Below are 15,591 nucleotides of genomic sequence, written 5' to 3' on the forward strand. Positions count from 1 at the left end.
CGTACGGCAGAGCCTTCTCACCGGACAGAGCTGAGCGCAAATTCTGCCTCTTGGCCCAGACTCACCCGGGGGAACCTGATGCCAGGAAGGTTCACCATTTCCCTGCTGGGCGGCTTTGAGCAAGTCCCTGAACCTTCTCGGTTTCCTCACCTGAAAAACGGGGAAGACCCTAGCGCCGGCTTCCTGGGGCTCTTTCGAAGGTCGAATGAATGAACGAATGTCTGTAAAGTGGGCGCCCAGTAGGTCCACAGCTTCCAGCCACTACCCATCCACCGGCAGGAGAATAAAGGCTCAGCAAAAAAGAATGTAAAAACCTCGCTGTTTTCAATGTTGATTCTGTGTTGAAATGACAATACTTCGGAGGTATTGGGTTAAATGACATATATTGCTTTTTTTTAATTAAAATGTTTTTGAGAGAGAGAGAGTGAGCAGGGGAGGGGCAGAGAGAGAGAGAGGAAGAGAGGACCCCAAGCAGGCTCTGCACAGAGAGCGCAGGGCCCGACGCGGGGCTCGAACTCACGAATCGTGAGATCATGACCCGGGCTGAAGTCGGATGCTCAACCGACTGAGCCACCCAGGCGCCCCTTACTGTTAAAATTAACCTTACCTGGTCATTTGTCCTGTTCAAAATGTGATTTCTAGAACATTTAAAACGACATTGGAAGTTTTACTCTTTAGTTGGCTTGGATGGTAGTTGGATGGGACCACGCTGAGGCAGGCGCTTGCTGCATATCGACGCGCTGTCTGCTAAGCCCGCCTGTATCCATCCGTCTGTCATCGCTGTACCAAGTCTGTGTTATTTCCAAAGTATTTATTAGCACCTGAAACGACTTTGGGTCTTGTGTCTGATTATCTGCCTTTCCAGACTGTCACCTCATTGAGGTTAAGGTTTTGTCTTGGTCACTCCTGGGTCTCCGTGGCCTGGAACAATGCCTGGTATACAGTAGGTGCTCAGTAGCTATCTGTGGCAAGAATGAATGAATGAATGAATGAATGATAGGGCTGAGGACGCATGGAATCCCTATCTGCAGCACCTGGTGATGACGGTAATGGCCACCAGGGGGCGCCAGAAACCAGGAAACCGGCCCCAGCCCGAGCCTCAGTTTCCCAGCTTGCAAAATGGGAACAGAGGAGCGGGGATGTGAGAGCCGGAAGGAGGGGGATCAGAGGCTGCGTCCCCGCCCACGTCCCCGCCCCTCCTCCCCATTCCCCTCGCGTGCTCTCCTGCCTCCCGCAACAACACTCGTTTGAGGTTGTTTGGTTTTTTTTGTTTTTGTGTTTTTTGTGTTTTTTTTTCAATAACGGGTGCACTTAATGCGCGCACTCCGAGGAGTGCAATTCTCATTTAGATTCGCTAAACTTAGTGGTGCCACTGCCACCCCACAATTTCTCCCTTCCCAGAGGCTCCTCCCCTTTGGCATCTCTCAACTGATTGACATACACTTCCGCACGTCTAAATAAGACCTGTTTTGCCACTTTTTGGTGCTTTCAATTTTAGTATTGACTTCCCTCCCAGAGAGATTCCGAATCAACCTGAAAGTTGATTTTTTTGTATTTGCTTCGTGGTCCTGATCCTCCAGGTGTCTGAGCCAGTAGTTTTCAAACTCAGGCATCGGAATCGCCTGGAGGGTCGGGGTGGGGGGTGAAGGGCGTTTTCTGAAACCCAGATTACAGGCCCCACCAGCTGCATCTGCATGTCTAACAGCTCCCAGGTGATGCTGAGGCTGCGGGTCCAAGAACCACACTTGCAGAACCTTGCTCTAGTCTTTCAAAGCAGATTCTAGATGATTCAGGAGATCTGTCCATGGCATGTGTCCAAAGAACTCTTCCTGGAGCCTTTTTTTTTTTTTTTTTGGTTTAAACGATGGTAAAATGCACATAACATAAAATGTACCATCCTCACCCTTTCTAAGTGCACAGCTCAGCGGCGTCAACACACGCACACTGTCGTGCAGCCGCCCCCACCATTGTCTCCAGAACTTTCCATCTCCCAGACTGAGACTGTGTCCCCATGAAGCACGGACTCCCCGCCCCCCATCCCACACCCAGCTCCCACCATCTACTCTCTCTCTCTGTGGACGGGTCGCCTCTGGGGACCTCCTGTGGGTGGGGTCACACAGGATGGGTCCTTCTGTGTCTGGCCTCTGTCACTGCGCACAGTGTCCCGGGTCCAGCCATGTTGTAGCAGGTCTCAGATTTCCTTCTTTTCTAAGGCTGGATAATATTCCAACGTGTGGATGGACACACTGTGTTCGTCCTTGGTCTTTTGATTCCCTTAAGCCTTTTGAGTCCCCCAAGGGTGGGCTGTCTTCTGACGCCCGCTAAACCGGGGATTCCTTTCACCACACCGAGTCTTGTTCTCCATCCCTTCCCTTTCTTGACTTGTGTCTTTGTTTTGATGGAGAACATTTCAGAAACATCTTTGTAACCCCCAGTTCTGACTGGGACCTTCTCCATTTTCCTGGTTTCCTAACATCTCATTGCCAGGCACCCCACAGCCCAGTCTCCAACCTACCTTGCCAGCACCCCACACAGTCTCCGGAGTCAGACAGGCTTGGGTGGAAACATCCTAGGTCTGCCCCTCACTAGCTGGGTGTCCAGACTCCCCTACTCACCCGCCAGCAGAAGCCATTAGTCATGAATAAAACTAATAATACCAACCTTTATTATTCTCCAAATCGTGACCTCAGAATTAGTAACCTCCTAGCCATGTCATTAATAAAGTCACCATTAAACTTTACTGACTGTGTGAACACAATTATTCTTAATACACTGACTCACAGCATGATCATGATTCTTTGTGATTCTGAGCAAGTGGCTTCAGCTTTCTGAGCTGTCTTCTTGTGTGTAGAGCGGAAATGATAATAGTTCCCATCTGGTTGATCAATACTATCAAATATGTATTTTATTCTAGGTGTTATGTTCTATATTAGGTACTGGGAATGTATTCACAGTAAAAACAAACAAAAAAGTAAACAAGAACTAGCTGTCTAACTTTTTTTTTTAATGTTTTCTTACTTATTCTTAACAGAGAAAGAGACAGAGCAGGAAGGGGGAGGGCCACAGAGAGAGGGAGACACAGAATCCCAAGCAGGTTCCTGGCCCTGAGCTGTCAGCACAGAGCTCGACACCCACGGACCGTGAGATCATGACCTGAGCTGAAGTCGGTCGCTTAACAGACTGAGCCACCCAGGCGCCCCAATAGGTCTCTAGCTTACGGAGACATTGTATGCAGAGGCTTTAACGCTTTTAAATGTATTGTCACTTATTATGCTGTACATGATGTTTTTTGTTATACAAGATACTTGCATATTGTCTATTGAGTTTATGTGTGTTGTAATAACATACTTTGTTTAGCAGTGATATTAGTATGTGTATGTTAATATCACATCATCATTTATACACTGTGCATATAACACAAATCAAACTCATTTATTAAGCCATTATAATTACTACTTATGACAGAGCATATGCCATGAGTAAGTGTCATCTGCAATATGACGGTAGATACTTGATTAATCGCAGACTTCGCTCATGCGTATTGCCTGGGAGAGTATTAGGGCAACAGGATTAAGCGCAGGGCACGCCGCTGCCCTTCCACCCCCGGGCGCTTGGGGGCGCGCGAGGCGCGGGGACGCACGCGGGCCCACCCCCGAGCCCCGATTGGCGGCGCGCGCGCTGCGCCGCGGCGCACGCTGGCCCCGCCTCCGGGCCCGCCCCCCGCGCCCCGGGCCCGGCCCCCTCCCTCCGCCCTCCGGCCGGCGGCGGTTGTTGTTCGGCGGCGGCGGCCGCAGCTCGGGTGCAGCCGCCGGCCGGTCCGCGCGCGCGGCCATGGAGCTGGAGGTGCCGGACGAGGCGGAGAGCGCCGAGGCGGGGGCCGTGACCTCGGAGGCGTCCTGGGCCTCGGAGAGCGGGGCGGCGGCAGGTAACGGTTCCGGACCTCCGTCCCTCCCCGCTCCCCGAGTGGACCCGCCTGGCCTCCCCCCGCCGGGGCCCAGTGGACCCGCCCGAGCGCCGGAGGGGCGCCGGGACCCGCGGCGGCGAGGCCGGAACGTTCCACTCGGGGGCGCTCGCGGGGGGGATGGGACGCCCCACGCGGGGCCCGGGGGAGGATGGAGCGCCCCGCCTGGGGGCTCGGGGCGGCGCCGCCCTTCCCCGGGATTCCGGGGGCACCGCGAGGGTGGGTGCGGGGCCCCGTTCGGGAAGGCCGTGGGGGGGCAGCCCCCTCCGGAGGCGTGCGGGGAAGACGGTCCTCGGGTCTGCGGTTGGGGGAGGCGGTGAGACCACGCTGTGGGTGGGTGCGCCGCCTCCTGCCGAGGGCGCCTGGGGACGGCATCCCCCCAGGCTCGTTGGCGTGTGGGGTGGTGGAGTGCCTCCGTGCTGGTGACGGGCCATGCCTCCTGGGGGGGCATGGCAGGGAGGTGACACTGCCCCAGATGTGCCCTCCCTTCCTGGACACGCCGCGGGGCCGCCCACCTTGCTGGCATCCGCCTCGGGGATCGCCCCTTCCTTCCACAGGCAGCCACCCGTATGGGCACATCTTATTGGTGGCGAAGGGCAGGCGCTGCCAGCGTGGACGTGGGGGGTCTTCGAGGCCATCTGGGCCTCCTGACGATCTCATTTCTCTTCGTGGGAGTCACCAGCCCCGGTCTCTAGCGCAGGCCATTGATTGCCTTTTTGGGCCTCAGTTTACCTCCTTATGACAGGAGGGGGCTAAGGGCATGACATCTGGCGCTACCTTCAGTGCCAGGGTGCTGCAGGCAAGTGGGGGGGTAAGCCCCCCGCCTCCTGCCTGGACCCCGGGGTTGCTGTTGGTGTTTGCGCCCCTGCCTCCCCCCTCAGTCTTCAGAACAGCAGGTGGGGGGAGTGGGTGGCCCGGCCCGTGGGCTCCCCACCTGCTGTTCCCAGGGCACCTGCAGAGCGGAGCTGCTGCCCAGACGAATGGCCCCCACTCTTGCAAGCTTCCTTCTGGGTGGCATTCTCAAGCCTCCAGACAGAAGTTTCCGGATCCGCAGGATCCTCCGCGCTCCTCAGGCAGCCCTCGCTTGCAGACACCCACGTGGGCATCCGTCTTCCTTCTCCCCCAGACCTCCTGAAGCTTCCTGGGCAGGCGGTCCGCGTTGTGCGGTGGGGGGAGGGGGATGTCTGGAGTGAGGCCCCTGGCTCTGGAGGCGCCCCGCTTCCTCCACCATCCTGTCGCCTCGCCGTTGCTCTTGTTAGACATGGTTCAGGGACCCAGCGGCCCCTTTATCAGACCCCTGACTTCCACCGTGAACCCTCTGGCCTGCGCGGGTCAGAGACAAAACAGCTCAAGACTCAGTGACCGCAAGAAAGCCACACAGCAAACGTTTATTTTATCGGGGGCTCGTGGGCCAAATGGGGGCAGATAAAGCCCCAGGCCCGGCGGTGGCTGGGTCCAAGCGTGCGGACCGGGCAGATAAGGGGTCAGCCCTGCCTGCCTGTCACCCAGATGGGCAGAAACCCAACCCCCCTGCCCCCAGCAAATCGTTTATTTCACTCACTTTAAAACTAAAAGCTGCTGTTTCCCTTCCAAACTCACTTCCCCCTGAGTCCTGAGTTCGGGGAGTAAGTGTCCCCGCCCCTCCTCCTGCTCAGGGAAATGAGGAGGCGCCTGACCGGGGGGTCGTTGCCTGGGTGCTACTGACGCTTGGGCTGCAACAGTCTCTGTTTTGGGCACCGGAGGCTGTTGAGCAGACTCTGGCCCCGCCCGTGCAGGGCCAGGAGCGTGTCCCCTGAGTGGTGATGACCCTGTGTCCACACACAGCTCAGTGTCCCGTCCAGGACACACAGTCTCCCTGGGTGAGGAACCGCTGCGCTTCACCTGCGACTCCGTGACTCGCTTTGCTGTTGATCCGCAGTAATCGGAATCTTCCCCCCACGTTGGTATCAGTTTTTATTTCCCTTCCGAGGGAGCGAATACGGGGCATGATCAGAGGATGCGCACTCCAGACGTACTGCTTGGGCTTGGCTCAGTTGCTGTGTGACCTTGAAGAACAAATGCCTTGGCTTCTCTGAGCCTCAGTGAGCCTGTATGTGGAATGGGGTGACGCCTATATCTCCTTGGGGCTGGCTGGGAGCCTTGCCTGAGTTAGTACGCGTTGGCACGCTGCCAGTGCTTGATGCCCGTTAGGGACAGCGCGTTTCAGGCACCAGCCATGACTGATCCTCCCGCATCTGCTCAGGGCCATTCCGGCTGCCTTGGCATCCACCTTGTGCCGTTAGAAGCGGTGCCGTGGGAAACATCTTTGAACATGGCCCCTAACTGGTGCTTTAACTTCTTTCCGGCAGTTGAAGTCCCTGTGTTGGAATGGCTGAGTCGTGGCGAGCAGATTGAAAATTATTACCTGACGCCTGTTGGCTTTCCAGAAAGGTCTGGCAGGGGCGGAGAGAGACTCTGGCCAGCGCTGCCAGCTCCGAATGTTACCAGCCTCGGTGATTTGGGCCAGTCTGATGGAGGGGAGATTTGGGGCCGATCTGATGGAGGTGAAATGATATCTTGGGGTTTAGTCTGGTTACTTTCAACGCTCCGCTCCTTGCTCCCAAGGGCTGGTCCAGAAACGGCCCGATGGGGTTCTCCGCTGGCGTTTGGGGCCCGCGCTGCGGTCCACTGCTCTGAGCCACGTCCCCCTCCTGTCCTTCCTGCTTGCGTGACAGCACTGAGCAGCTGGCTTCGTTCCCAGCGTCCCCCCCGCCCCCCCGCCAGCCCCCTCTCACATCTAATCTGGTGGCAGATTATGCTGGTTTTGTCTTCAAAAGGGACCCAGAGTCTGCCTACTTCTTCCTCCTCTGCCAGTGCTGGTCTAGCCCCATCATCCATCACGGGCTTGGTCCCCCGTCTCGTCTTGTCCCATGCGCCCTGAGGCTCATTCCAGAAGGGTCCTGCTCTCCTCTGCCCACAGGCCTTTAGAGCTCCCACTGCCCTGGGGTAAAAGCCCAAGTCCTCCCTGAGGCCCCCAAGGCCCTGCACAACCCGCCCCATCCCCTCCCTGCGCTCCCCTTGTCTTCCCCTCACCCACTCTGTTCCAGCCACATGGCCTTGGTCCTTACTGTTCCTCCTAGGCCTAGTCCTGCCCCAGGGCCTTTGCACATGTTGCGCCATCTGTCTAGAACATTTGTCCTTTATACCTGTGGTGTTTGCTTCCTTAGTTCTTTCAAGGTTTTGCTCAACTGTCTCCTCAGTGAGGCCTGCCCTGACCTTGGAGAGAGGCCTGAAGGAGAGAAAGGAAGACAGCACAGCCTGGGCGAAGGCCTGGTGCACTTGAGAAACAACAGGGGCCGCCGGGGCTGGGTTGGGGCTCCATCACCGGCAGCCTCCTCTGTGGTTGTGGGCAAGTGGCCCCTCATCCCCTTGCTGCCAGTCAGCAGGAACCTCCCAGTTGCAATTCTGGCCTGGATGCTTCTTGGCAATGTGACACGTGTCCCTCTGACAGTCTGGTCCCCTCCACGGAGACCAGGCCAGACCACGTGGCTCACAGCCCAGCTGCACCCTTCACCAGCCAGGGACACTCTGCCTCGGCGTCTCCATCTGTGAAATGGGTGCGATGACTGTACCTTTCTTCTAGAGCCGAGTCTAGCAGATTGACATGTAAGCCCTTAGAAGTGCACCTGGCGCGTAGCCAACTCCCTGTGGGTGCTGGGATTTTCCCGCCTCAGGTGGTTGTGCGGGTGAGAGAGGGCCACGTGCTATACGCTGGGCCCCCGCAGAACCCGGCACGGCACATGAGGACACGCAGTCACGTCTCACTTGGCCCTTGAACAATGCTGCTTAAACTTCTTTCACGCACCTGCCGTGGGCAGCAAGTCTCCAGGTGCAGTGGTCTGGGGGCTCCCTCCCCGCTCCCGTGGGCTCTCAGATTGGTGGGGGTCAGAGTGAGGGGGGCGGACAAGCAGACTTGGTGGGACCAGTGGTCAGCAGACTGGCTCCTGGGGCCAATTCCCATCCATCACTAGTTTTTGTCAATAAAGTTTTATTCTCACACAGCCGCGCCCACCCACTCACATGCTGTCTGACAGCTTTTGTGCTACAGACCTTCTGGCCCATAGAGTGTGAAATGTGCACGGTCTTGTGCACCGTGGATAATTCTGCTGACCCCTAAGTGAGCACAGGCTGGTCAGTGGTGAGCACGTGGAGGGAAAAGAGACCGTGTTGCTGCGATCACCAGCGTGGGGCCAGCTGCAGCCTGGGTGGTCGGGGAGGAGTGGCCTACACGAGAAAAATAGCCATGGGAGACCGATTAGCAGGCAGAGGGATTCGCCTGTGCAAAGGCCCTGAGGTAGGAATAAGCTTGACTCATTTGAGCACAGAAACAAAGTTCTTGCTGTGGGGGGGCCTGCAACAGGCTGGGCCAGTCATGTGGGGCCTTTGGGGGGCCCTGGCACAGCACCCTGGCTGGTTGGCTGGGAAGGAGGTTTCTGGTACAGGCGCCAGCTGAGCGGTGCCGAGATGTGCTGGGGGCCTGCGTGGAGGCCTTGGGGGGTGAGGGGTTGAGGGATGCGAGCAACCCAGAAGGGATTGGTCAGTGCCCTGGAGCTGGTGGGGGGTGAGGGCAATGCCTGAGAAGGAGCAAGTTCGGCAGGCTCATGCCGGTGTGGGAGGGGCAGGCGGGGGCCCTGGGGTGGGGGCAGGACAGGGGGAGCCCCAGGACCCTGGGCTGGGAAGCCCGGGTCTTGACCTGGGTCTGGCCCTGCCTTGGCCACAGACAGCTGTGCCTCTGAGCCAGTGAAGTCCCTGCCCCCCTTCTCAGCTCGCCGCAAGATGAGAGGGGGTTCCAGGGGTTCGGGGGACAGGGATAGGGGCGGCCTGCAGCCCCCAGCTGGCGCTCAGTGAATGACAGCTACGGGACATCAGCATTTATCGCCGGGGAGGCCCGGGCTCCTGGAGGGTCTCAGGCCCCCAGGCCTTCCTACCTGCGCCGCCCACCGCTGTGACTGAGCCACGTGTCACCACTCGTGACAGGGCCGGCTGGCACCCACTGGGGGTTGGCTGCCGCCAGCTGGCCAGCAGGGCCTGGAGCAGCGCCCCGCCCTGTGTGGGGATTACCGACCCCGGGGATTAGCTGCGGGGCCCTGCACCTGCCGCACCGGAGGGCTTGGGCCAGAGCGAAGGCCTTTCGGGGACCTGGCCTGTGACTTTGGTTGGAAAACGGAGCCCCCGGCGTTCTGTCACCCCTGCTTTCTGTCTCACGCGTGTGCCACGCACATGTTTCTTGCCCTTTGTTCTGGATGCGTGGGGTTGCGCCGAAGGGTTAAGGGAGTGGGGTGCTGTTTGGGCATTTGCGTATGAGGGACCCCCCCAAGGTGCGCTTAGGCCAGACCGCTTGGCCTTGCTCACCCCTCCCCACATTTAATAACGTACATCTCAGAACTCGCTCTGTTTTATGGGAACCGTGGGGTGTATCTTTCCCGTATTCTGTTGGACTACCAGTCTTTTTCTTATTGATTTGTGGGAGCTCTTTATATATTGTGAAAGGTTTTTGTTGTGTTTTTAAATTTGTGATTCAAGTGTGAGTAGTCTTTCCCCACCTTCTCTTGTGACAATAAATGTCAGGCAGGGACCTTTGTGTTTATGTGGTCAAGTTTATCAGTCTCTCCTTTAATGGTTTCTGTTTGGTGTCGTGGATGGAAAAGTGCCCCCCGTCCTGAGGTTCTAATTCTGCTAGTGCTTCGGTAGTTTCAGAGCCCTGCCTGCTAGGGGTGCCCCGCGCCCTGCATGAGGATTTCCTTGTTCCTCGTTTTTCCGGGGGCTCAGGGTCGTCCCAACTCTTCCTGGATCGTCTGCTCCCCTCACCGATGGGAGATGCCCCCTCCGTTACATCCGCATCCCTGCCTGCAGCTGGTCTATTTCTGGACTTTCTATTCTGTCCCACTCATGTGCCTGTCTCCTTGCAGCGGGCGAGTCTGAAGCTACGAGTAATAACACGTTTCCCTTAAGCAGCAGCAGCCTGACCCGTGGTCAGGAGAAGGGGAGGGATTCTGTCTCGCCCTCTCTGCTTCTAGGAGGAGGTGACCGTCAGTCATTTCAGGAGGTTTTCTGTGCTCACACATACCTTTTATTTATTTATCTTCTAACATCATATTTTGAAAACATCCATGCCTGCAGAGCAAGTTGCACGAGACTGCGGTGGACACCTCAGGCCCTTAGCTGAGCTTCACCCGCTGCTGAGCTTCTCTCTGAACGGGTGTTATTGGCTGTGTGTGGCTTTGAGGGTCAGTTGCAGACGTTCTGCCCCTTTGTCCCTAAATTCGGAGGTGTGGCCGGTTCTCATTATTCAGGGTTCTGCCGTGCAAAGTGGCCGTGAACGTGGAGTTGGGGAATCCTGGGGTGCGGCTTCTGGGGGCACACGGGTCCCTGCGTCCCTCTGGTCCTGAGTTCCATCACCGGGTCACGTCACTATGTAACCTTTCTGCATAAAGACCCTTTTTAAAATACACCTTGTTGGCTCCTCAGCACTGACCTCATGGCGAGCAGCGCTGACTCCTGCGGTCGGAAGCTGGTCTAACACACAGAGGCGCGTCGCGGTCCCCTGGGCTCTGGGACACCTAACTCCGCAGCTCTGAGCCTGGGGGGCATTGCACGCAGTGAAAACCACCAACAAACAGCCCCAGAATGTAAAACCTGGCTCTCAGGAGCTCACGGAAAGGGCCCGGATCTAGAGCAGGCGCCCGGAGGAGCCGGGAGGAGCCGGGACGTGGTTAGCGCTCGGCCGGACGGTGCGTGGGAGGTGACAGTTTTCAGTCCCCTGCGTGTGCCTCCAGGTGACCCGGAAGGGCTCCTGATTATTGATTAGGTGCGTGAGCGCGGGTGCGGAATCGGGTGCTGCGGGCGCCCCTCCGCCGAGTGCAGAGATCACGTTCAGGAGCCTGACACCCAGGCGGTGCGTCCACGGTTGTCCCGGGTGGCGGCCTCCGATCCCTCGCTAGGGTCCGGCCCAGGATCACCCCTCCGGGCCTGGGGGCGGGCGGGACCCCACTCGGGAAGCCCACCTGCTCCCCCCGGGCATCAGGCCCTGGGCTTCCGTGGGAGGCCTGTGCCCGGCATGGACGTGTGTGCAACCGTGCCTGTGGCAAGAGTGGCGAAAGTTCTGGAATCTTGCTTCTCTGGAACTCCGTCCACCCGCCCAAGGCCTGAGCCTGCCGAGCCCTGGATTCGTGGCCGCCCTCCCCCATCCTTTGCAAGGCTTCCTGTTTACCACTCCGGGAACAGTCGCTCAGGGCCCGAGATGAGGGTGGGGATGCAGATGCCGAAGGGGGCGGGCCTCCGCGTGGGGGGCGGGGCCGGCGCCTGGCCAGGGCCCCGCCCCCCCCGGCCCCCCCAGCGGCACCCTCCCCTCCCGCCACCCCGGCCCTGGCTCTCTGTTCCCCGAAAGCATCCCGTCCTGTTCCCACAGGGCCGTGGGCTGTGCTCCCCACCCTAGGGCGCCTGCACCCTGGTGTCCCTCGCGGCCGTGTGCTCAGGGTCCCCGCGGGGAGGCGGTGTCGGTGCCTTGCTGCCCTTCGGGGCCTAGTGACGCCCCGCGTCTCACGAGGCCGGACGGACCTTTGGGCAGTTCCCACTTTCCGCCCGTTCCGGATGACGTTGCCGTTGCCGTTGCCGAGCGTGGCGCCAGGCCCCGTGCGTGTTGTCCCTTCCCTTGGGCAGATGGAAGCTCCGCGGGCCGCCCGACTGCACGGCGGCCGCCCCGCCGGCCCAGGGCCCTGATCCCCCCACTCCTGGAGCCGCGTGGAGCCTAGCCCTCCCGGTGGGCGCGAGGTGGCGTCTTCCTGCGGTTTTGCTTTGCATTTCCTGCTGATGGGTGACGCGAAGCAGGCTTTCCTGGGCTTGCCGGCCATTTGTCCGTTCTCCCGCCAGAAGCGTCTCTTGAGATCTTTGCTCATTTTTTATTTGGGTTGATTTTCTTGTTGAATTGTCAGCACTTTTTATATATTCTAGATACGATACAGGTCCCTTACTGGATCTATGACGTGCAGATATTTCCTCCCATTCTGCAGATTGTCTCTTCGATTTCTTGGTGCTAGGCTACCTTTGAAATGCAAAGATTATTTTTAAGTTTATTTAATTTTTTAAGTAATCTTTTTGCCCAACATGGGACTCAAAGTCATGACCCTGAGATCAAGGCCTCCCGGCCTGAGCTGGCCGGGTGCCCTGTGGTGCAAACATTTTTAATTTTGAGGAAGAGTCCAGTTTATGTTTCCTTCGGCTGTTTGGACTTCAGTTGTCACGTCCAAGAAACCACAACCCGACTCACCGCGATGATTTGCCCGTTTTCTCCTGAGAGCTCTGTGGCTCCATCCGCTCGGTTGGCTTAGATTTCTGCTGCTTCTGGAGCCCTCCGAGCGTCTGGCGTGAGGTAGGCTGTGCGTGAAACCCGGATGTCCTAGAGCCACAGGCCGACAGGGAGCCGTCTGGGTGCTGTTGAAATCCGCAGGCTGGGAATGTGCGTGTTAAGTTCTGGGTCCTCACTGATGCACTCTGGACCATTCCACGGGCATCCCCGTCTGTCTACACCCGGACCACACTGCCTTGATTACTGTGGCTTTGCTGCCATATTGAAATGGGGAAATGGGATTCTTCCGACTCTGTTCTGCATTTTACATTGTTTATTTTTGAGAGAGAAGGAGAGAGCACGCATGCGTGCATGGGTGGGGGAGGGGCGGGGGTGGGGGGGCAGAAGGTCTGAAGCAGCTCCAGGCTCTGTGCTGACAGCAGTGACCCGAGGTGGGGCTCAAGCTCCCAAACCATGAGATCACTACCTGAGCCAGAGTCAGATGACCCTTCAGCCGACTGAGTCCCCAGGCGCCTCCCGCGTTTTACATCTTCACGTATTAAGTTTGGGTTGGCTCTTAGCTGCTGACGGTGTCGCTCAGAGCCGCTGGGTTCTTTTAAACGCTGTATGATACTCCCTTGTATACATACTAGTCACCCATGCCACCCGCTTATCGGCTCGTTATTGAGCACCCGCTGTATGCCGGGCCCGCAGGGAAGCCCATGCCCGGTAGAACCCAGAAGGGGCCCAGGAAGCGTCCGGCACCGGGCAGTGAGGCCTTTGCCCCCGTGACAAGAGCAGCATGGGCGGCTTGGGCGTTCATTCAGCGCCTAGATCAGCCTCCAGCCCTGGCCTGGCCTCCACCAGGGTGGATCCCAGGCTTGCCTCCAGGAAGCCCCCAGGCTGGGAAGGCCTGGAGAAGGCCAGCCACACGTGGGTCCCCACGGCGACAGGGGCAACAAGGCCTGTCCCATCCCTACCCTCATCTCTTCTTACTCTGTTCCGGCCACTGGTCCTCTGTGCCGATTCCCCAACTCTGCAGGCACAGTCCTGCCCCAGGGCCTTTGCACCAGCTCTTCCTTCCTCCGGGGAGGCTCTGCTGCCTTTGGCACGGCTGGCTCTTGCCCATCCCCTTCCCTCCGTGAGCCTGTGGCCTGGCTGCCCGGAGTCATGTGCGTCCATTCCACTTTTCCCTGGGGAGCCTCAGGCCGGTGACCTGGCCTCTCAGAGCCGTGGCCCCCACCTCGCACGGCTGTCGGATGTGTCAGACGGTGTGGTTCAGACCCAGCAAATGCCAGCCCTTTGTTACTGTGCCCACATGCCTGCTGCTTCCTAGCCGGTCCCTGGAGCCCAGTGGGGTGTTGGAGCGGTGGCTCAGTGGTTAGGGATGTGCTGCAGGTGGTGCCCCAAGGCCCTTCCCTCCCACCTGCCTCCTGAGCCATGCCCTTCGTGCCCTGGCCCCTGACCATGACTCCCGGGGTCACCACCAGGGAGAAGGGAGCGGGTCCCGGTGCTGCAGCCAATGGGTGTGAGCACAGGCCCCCGGGCTGTGGTGGTGGAGCAGGATGCGAGTGCTGCCCTCACGGGGCTCCGGGCCTCGAAGGGAGCAGCCACTGGAGGACCCGCGGATTAAATAGAAGGTTGAAACTGACTGGGGCAGGAGTTATGATGGGGGGCGGAGAACGGGTTAGGGAGCTGGCCTCACCAGGGGTGCAGGGAGGCCTCTCTGAGGCCGAGATTGATCCAGGCCTGAACGGTGAAATGGGGAAGAGCATCCCAGGTAGAGAAGCATGTGCAAGGGCCCTGGGGCAGGATTGTGCCTGGTGCCTGTAGGGAACAGCAAGGAAGCTGTGTGACAGGAGTGCAGGGGGTGGGGAAGGGGAGGGCAGGGAGGCCATCCTGGTTGACAGCCCCCACCCGCTGTCCTTCTCTGTACTCTAAGCGGCCGTGTGGAAACCCCAAGCAGATCAGATGGCTGTTGCTGTGGACATAGACCCCAAAACATAGCAGCTTTAAACAACGGCTCGCATTTGTTACCTCCTGGTGTCTGTGGTCAGGAGTCCACGGGTGGCCTGTTCTGGTGTGGGGTATCTGATGAGGTTGCAGTCGAGCCTCCCGCCTCATCCAAAGGCTCAGCTGGGGCTGTAGAAGCTGCTGTCTGCCGGCAGGTGGCCTCCTCACCACACGGCCGATTCTCCCCAGGTGAGCGACCCCAGGGCAGGCCAAGGCCGCGCCTGACCTGTGTCAGAGGCCACGTGCTCCCACCCCAGCCGTGACCCGTGGATCATGCCCGCAGGCTGCTGCAGCGGGCCATCCCGGAGACCGCAGAGCCTCCTGACCTCTGTAGGCGGGGTGGTCGCGGCCCTCGCCTCACCGGGTGGAGTGCAGCACCAGCGGGAGCCGGACCCGGAGTGACCTCGAGGTGCGGGGGGTCCCTGGGAATCCCAGAGCCCGGCCTGAGGCCTCCGTATCAGCCAGCTCCGGCCCCCGGGGATTCTGAGAGCCCAGACCTGCCCTGTCGGGGCCGCTGGCCCACACGGGAAGTTATGGGCATGTCGGGAGAAGGCCCAGCCCCGGCTCCCCGCCTCCCCTGCCCCCCCCCCCCCCCCGCCGCCTGGCCAGTGCACACCTACCATGAGTGACAGGAGCCGGGCCAAGGGCGCCTCTAGCCGAGCAGCACCGGCCTGCCTGGTGGCCCTTGGAGTTTTAGAATTCAAGTGCAGTGTCTGCAGCCCAGCCCTGGCTTCCGGGGAGTAGAAATATACTTGGGAAGAAAACTGGGCCAAGAAACCTCACACCCAGGCCCTGAGACAGCACGTGATCTTCTGTCGGGCACCTGCCAGCAGGGGCTGCCCCCCCAGATGTGCTCCTGCCCCTGTGTCTTCAGGTCTCGCCCCTCCCCCGCCCTTCCCGAGGGGAGGTCTGCAGTTGCCTGCTGTCCCCGTGAGGAACCCCCACCCCCCACAGCCGGGCAGAGTGCTGCTGGCTCCTGGGTGGGGACGCGGCCTCGGCACGTGACCCACAGGCGCCGGCTTGAGGGTGGGGGTCACGGGGAGGACAGCAGCCCTGGCAGGCGGGAGACCGAGCCCCCACGGCCCCACTTTTACCTCTTCAGTTAGGTTGGGGCCGGGCAGGCTTGTCCTGTGAAGGGCCGGGGGGCCTCTATGTAAGCGTTCGGTTATAGTAGTGCAGCAGCCACCACGGAGATTCACAAGGGGCGGGTGTGGCTCTGTGCCAATAAAACTTAATCACAACAGACAGGAGGTGGGTCTGGTCTGCAGGGCACAGTTTACTGGCCCCTGAGTTG

At 59.2% G+C, this 15,591-nt stretch overlaps 1 protein-coding gene and 1 long non-coding RNA gene across 11 annotated transcripts in view; one reads left to right on the forward strand and one right to left on the reverse strand.

The window, feature by feature from the left end:
• Positions 1 to 3,781: 3,781 nt before the first annotated feature.
• Positions 3,782 to 15,591, forward strand: part of PIP5K1C (phosphatidylinositol-4-phosphate 5-kinase type 1 gamma) — a 48,132-nt gene continuing 36,322 nt past the window's right edge. For all 10 annotated transcript variants that reach the window (XM_039247510.1, XM_039247513.1, XM_039247515.1 and 7 more), the window contains exon 1: positions 3,782 to 3,925. In XM_039247510.1, the coding sequence (XP_039103441.1) occupies positions 3,832 to 3,925 (94 nt within the window). In that variant the 5' untranslated portion in view covers positions 3,782 to 3,831. The remainder of the gene's footprint in view (positions 3,926 to 15,591) is intronic.
• LOC120242043 lies at positions 11,779 to 12,587 on the reverse strand. The gene is made up of 2 exons (XR_005531005.1): positions 12,267 to 12,587; positions 11,779 to 12,037 (listed from the first exon to the last, which is right to left on the reverse strand). It is a non-coding gene; the product is annotated as an uncharacterized LOC120242043 (long non-coding RNA).

This window comes from Hyaena hyaena, unplaced genomic scaffold, assembly GCF_003009895.1.
Source record: "Hyaena hyaena isolate Hyena2069 unplaced genomic scaffold, ASM300989v1 scaffold_296, whole genome shotgun sequence".
NCBI lineage: Eukaryota > Metazoa > Chordata > Mammalia > Carnivora > Hyaenidae > Hyaena > Hyaena hyaena.